The 4840-nt window shown below is 35.7% G+C and overlaps 2 protein-coding genes across 2 annotated transcripts; both read right to left on the reverse strand.

The window, feature by feature from the left end:
- Window positions 1–258: 258 nt before the first annotated feature.
- On the reverse strand, window positions 259–857 carry LOC120114426 (secreted RxLR effector protein 161-like). Its single transcript, XM_039135352.1, has 2 exons — window positions 721–857; window positions 259–649 (listed from the first exon to the last, which is right to left on the reverse strand). The coding sequence occupies exons 1-2, from the start codon at window positions 855–857 to the stop codon at window positions 259–261; spliced, it is 528 nt and encodes a 175-aa protein (XP_038991283.1).
- Window positions 858–1608: 751 nt separating this feature from the next.
- LOC120114387 (probable cinnamyl alcohol dehydrogenase 1) lies at window positions 1609–4475 on the reverse strand. The gene is made up of 7 exons (XM_039135325.1): window positions 4392–4475; window positions 4035–4130; window positions 3683–3796; window positions 3351–3581; window positions 2454–2739; window positions 2088–2238; window positions 1609–1989 (listed from the first exon to the last, which is right to left on the reverse strand). Exons 2-7 carry the CDS (start codon window positions 4121–4123, stop codon window positions 1793–1795), a joined length of 1068 nt encoding a protein of 355 aa, XP_038991256.1. The 5' UTR covers window positions 4124–4130; window positions 4392–4475; the 3' UTR covers window positions 1609–1792.
- Window positions 4476–4840: the final 365 nt, after the last annotated feature.

The raw sequence follows: 4840 nt of genomic DNA on the forward strand, positions 1-4840 counted from the left end.
CATATTATTTCAACACTCCCTCTCAAGTTGACAATTAAAAACGTTTTTAATTCCTAACTTGCCCATCAGATAATTATGTTGTTGTGTTCTAACGCTTTTATAAAGATATCTGCAATCTGATTTGTTGTAACCATTCACTCTGTTTGTATCAGCTTTGACTGCAACTTCTATCGGATAAAATCACAATCGATTTCAATATACTTAGTTTTCTCATGGAAAACAAAATTAGCTACTATTTGAATAGCTGACTTACTATCACTAAAAATCCCAACTGGGGTCAGTCTTCATTCTCAATTCTTTCAGCAAACCAGTTAACCAAAAGATTTTTACCACTGTCATTGTCATGCTCCTATATTCAGCTTCTGTTGAAGAACGTGCTATGGTACTTTGTTTCTTGGATTTCCAAGAAGTCAAGGACTTGCCCAACTTAATGTTGAAACCTGTGACTGATCTTCTTGACATCACACAGGGAGCCCACTCTGAGTCGCATAAAGCAACCGTATTTGTCTCTCGTTCTGCTGCACATAATAAACCTTGACCATGATTCCGTTTGACATATCTCACCACTCTCAAAGCTGCCTCCAAATGAGAAGTTTTAGGCTCCTCCATGAATTGACTTAAATGTTGAACAACAAAGGTATTTTCTGGCCTGGTGTTGAGTCAAATACAACAATCTCCCTATCAACCTTTAATAAACTAACTTATCTTTCAAAGTGAGACTTATCCTCCAAAGCCAAGTCACTGGATTCTTGTTGTAACCCTTGATTAAAATCCACAGTTATAAGCTTTAAATTCTGCTGTGAAGGTGTTAGAGCTGGTTTTGCACCTCCTAATCCGGCATCTTCAATAAGTTCCATTGCATAATTTCTTTGATTTATCAAAATTCTCTCAAAACCAAAAAAAAATTTCAAACTTCCCAAATCCTTCATCTTGAAGTTTTTATGCAAAATCTCCAACTCAGTAACTGACTCTTAACTATTTCCAGTTATAAACAAGCCATCCACATAAATCAACATCACAGCCAGTTTATCACCCCTTCTTTTGGTAAACATTGAATAGTCAAATCTGCTATGTTGAAAACCAGCAGAAGTCGAAGCTTGTTTCAGGCCATATATGAACTTCTGCAGCCTGCAAACTGGACCCTCCCCTGGCTGCTGAATCGATTAATGGGGCGGCTATCATTTCGTGCTTTCAACACAACATCCTGTTGTTGGGACAGAGAACGAGCATCTTTGCCATTTGAAACTGCCAAGACTAGTAAAAAAGTATTTTTTTTTAATTGCAAATTTGTATTTGAATTTTATTTATACTTTTTAATAAATTAGATTAAATTTGAGAATAAATCGAATAAGGAAGAATGTACAACAATATTTTTGTATCATTCAATTGATTATTATTTCCTTAGAGTTTGTCTAAAAACCCTGGTTTTTAAGATGATTCTAATATCAGTAAATCTCGATAACAAATGGGCTAGTTGATTACACCAACAGATGTCCAGTAGCCACTACAAATCGTCACAAGAGAGGCAATATGTTGAGAAAAGTAAAAAGAACAGCTTTTGCCCCAAAATCAACGAAGAAACCAATCGAAAAGGTCTATTAAAATTCAAATTGATCAAATTCACTCTATATAACACAGTTTATCTTCAGTGACGGGATTCATGCCCATTCACTAGATATTTGCAGAAGTTCATGCTCACCATCTAAGATCAATGCTGATCCTGATGCGTTCAGTGTATGTACTTCAATATGTAGATTTATAAGCCTTTGTTACCGATGACATCGCAATAATCTCATTTCAGGGTGTTCTCGATGTCGATCACGAAACGATACTTAACATCCCTCTTTACCAGCCTTTCAAGAGCTTCATTGGCATATTGGATTGGTATTACCTCTATCTGTGGGTAAATTTTTTGAGCAGCACAGAAGTCTATCATTTCTTGAATCATTTTTGTTCCCCCTGTCATGCTTCCTGCCAACATTTTCATACCTGCCAGCCCAAATGGTGAATTCAATCAACTTAGATTTACAATTGACCAAATGAGAACAATAAATTCAACACATAATATCAAAAATACTGTTCTATACCCAGATTAAGACTTGCAGGGCTGAATTTGACTTCACTTGGGAACCCGACAAGGGCATAAACACCAGCAGTCTTCAAAAGTGACAGGTAGGGATCAAATGGATGATTACCAGATGCAGTGTCGACTATAAAGTCCAATGATTTTGATAGGTCCTGCACCAAAATCACAAGCTCCTGTAAGGTCAATAATTATGAATTATTATAAAGGGTTAGGATTCACTTACACAGTGTAAACTTTTTTTTCACATTTTTAGAATCATTGGATGAGTGAAAATAGACAACCTCAAAAATGTATAAAACTTCTATGTAGGTCGATCCTCTCCCTATTATAATATTAGCTTCTAAGATATTGACTCCTTAATAAGTACCTTCATTTGCTCCTGGTCAGAAGAGACAACAAATTTGTCTGCACCAAGCAGTCTCAGAGCCTCCTCTTTCTTAGATATGCTGGTGCTAAGAACTGTTACATTCAACCCAAACGCCTTACCGAACTTAACTGCCATGTGACCAAGACCACCAAGCCCGATCACTCCTAAAGATTTTCCAGGTTGGTTCATGTTATGGCGCATCATTGGTGTATAAACAGTGATTCCAGCACAAAGCAGAGGTGCTGCTGAAGCCAAAGCATAGTTGTTTGGTATTTTGAAGCAGTACCTGTTGATTCAACAACAAAGGTAACAATTTTATCATTCATAGACTTTTTCCATGGCTGTGGAACATTAAAATTGCAGAAAATGAGTAAATTAACTCTAGAAAATATACAATATAAAATTGTTATACACTATTAAATCCAGCATTTTGTTATAGTCTCTTTTACTTGGGAATTATTAGATGATTAAATTCAAGTTTCAACTTTATATCTTGTAACGGTGCAACAGCTATAAATCAAACAGTTGCTTGTAAATTAAGTATTTTTACTCCTGATGATCTGTACCTATAACATCTCCAAATTAAAGTGCAGTTATTGGAAGAAGTATCCTGAAAAGCTAACCTAATAACACCTAGAAAACTTATATAGCAAAGCAACAAATATAAGCTCAAATCATAACAAAAGAAAGAAAACCCCATTTGAATCATAGTTTTAGGCAGTGGGATCACATAAAACTGTTGGGAGGATATCTTATCACAGATCTAACTTGTAAGAAACAGCTTCATGCAATGAAAACTCATGAAGTTAAAATTCAGCTTAGAATTTATTAGTAAATATATAATAGCCTCCAAAACAAGAATTGGAGAAACATAGTTATGAATCATGAAATGCTTACCTTTCATGGACAACAATAAAGCTAGAATATCCACCTTTTGTGACCGTTCCATCCACATCAATACCATTAAACGTGGGAACCTTCGGTTTTTCACAATGAACTTCGAAGCCAACATTACAATACTCACAATCTCTGCATGAGTTTACATAAGTTCCCACTCCAACGTGATCACCGACCTTGAAGCGTTGAACATTGGAACCGATCTCCTTCACAATACCAGCAATCTCATGCCTGAAATGGAAACAATTATAAAAACCATATCAGCTTAAGATCAAATCTAGAAAAGCAATGATAATTCACAATTTTAAAAAAGAAAGAAAAAAATATCATACCCTGGCACCACAGGATACTTTGAATCTCCAAGCATATTCCTCGACCAAATAACATCAGCGTAGCAGATTCCACAGTGAGTAATTTTAATGGAGACATCGTCACTTCCGAGAGGCCTGAATACATTAGTTATAGGACAAAGTCAACAAAAGACATTGAAAATTACTGCCTCAAACAAACATCAGTCAGGCCGAGAAGAACACGTATTTGGTATAAGGTTTAGTAGTTTCTAATAGTCAAACGAATGAATGGTGCTACAAGAAAGATTCCTTGTATTATTCTGTTCTGTGAAATCGGCAATAACTTAAAAATAGGTCAATCGGGAGGTAAAAAGAAAGAACGAGTCCGACGCACCTGCGACTGAATTTGTATGGTGATAAAACTCCAGATGGATCTGTGGCGGCCCACGCGAGGCAGTCCTCGGTGTTGGTCTGAGAATCCATTGGTCAACTAAACCACAACAGAACAAATACAAGCTCAGTTTTATCAATGAAACGAAAGAGAGAAGGCAAAAAAATAAGGGAAAATTCTTGTGTTAATTCGTTCTACAGCGGAATCCGAAATCCAGATTCCAGGTCGCAGCATACATCCATCTATCAATCATTTTTTATAATGAGATTGAAAAAATAAAACTAAAGCTTAGTGTTGGATTCAACACTGTGACAAGTGAACTACTAATGGATGGTTCAAGTAAAAGAAGAAGAAGCTTACCGTTTGCTTAGAATAATCTGGAGTGTACAAAGTCAAATCCAAGTTTGAAACAAAAGGCCTTCACAGTTGTATATGAAACTTTTTTGTTTGCTTTTTGTATTCTCCAAAACGGTACTACCCTAGTTAACATTTGACAGGCTCACGTGGTGGTTAGTGGCTAACGCATACATTACTCTCATCCAACAAAAATAATTAGGGAAAATATAGAAACGGTCACCCAACTATAGATTGTTGTTTTTAAATCCCTAGACTATTAAAAGTTATTTAATGATCCTTCGACTATTGGACATTGCTTTTCCCTCAACTATTATAAGTTACAAAATGCTCAGCTGACTATTCATATGTTTCAAACTCGTACTTTTTCGTTAAAAATTGATGACAATCTTGGTTGAACATTAATATGTTGACTGAGATATGATAATCGTTTGAGATTTTGGGATCAGACTTAA

This window comes from Hibiscus syriacus, unplaced genomic scaffold, assembly GCF_006381635.1.
Source record: "Hibiscus syriacus cultivar Baekdansim isolate YM2019G1 unplaced genomic scaffold, ASM638163v2 tig00110223_pilon, whole genome shotgun sequence".
In the NCBI taxonomy this organism is placed as follows: domain Eukaryota; kingdom Viridiplantae; phylum Streptophyta; class Magnoliopsida; order Malvales; family Malvaceae; genus Hibiscus; species Hibiscus syriacus.

Coding starts and splice junctions, on each gene's coding strand:
- LOC120114426 (XM_039135352.1), bottom strand. CDS start 857: ATGGAACTTATTGAAGATGCCGGATTAGGAGGTGCAAAACCAGCTCTA. Junction 650..720: donor GACTTGGCTTTGGAGGATAA/GTCTCACTTTGA, acceptor ACTCAACACCAG/GCCAGAAAATACCTTTGTTG.
- LOC120114387 (XM_039135325.1), bottom strand. CDS start 4,123: ATGGATTCTCAGACCAACACCGAGGACTGCCTCGCGTGGGCCGCCACA. Junction 3,797..4,034: donor CCATACAAATTCAGTCGCAG/GTGCGTCGGACT, acceptor TAATGTATTCAG/GCCTCTCGGAAGTGACGATG. Junction 2,239..2,453: donor CTGACCAGGAGCAAATGAAG/GTACTTATTAAG, acceptor ATTTTGGTGCAG/GACCTATCAAAATCATTGGA.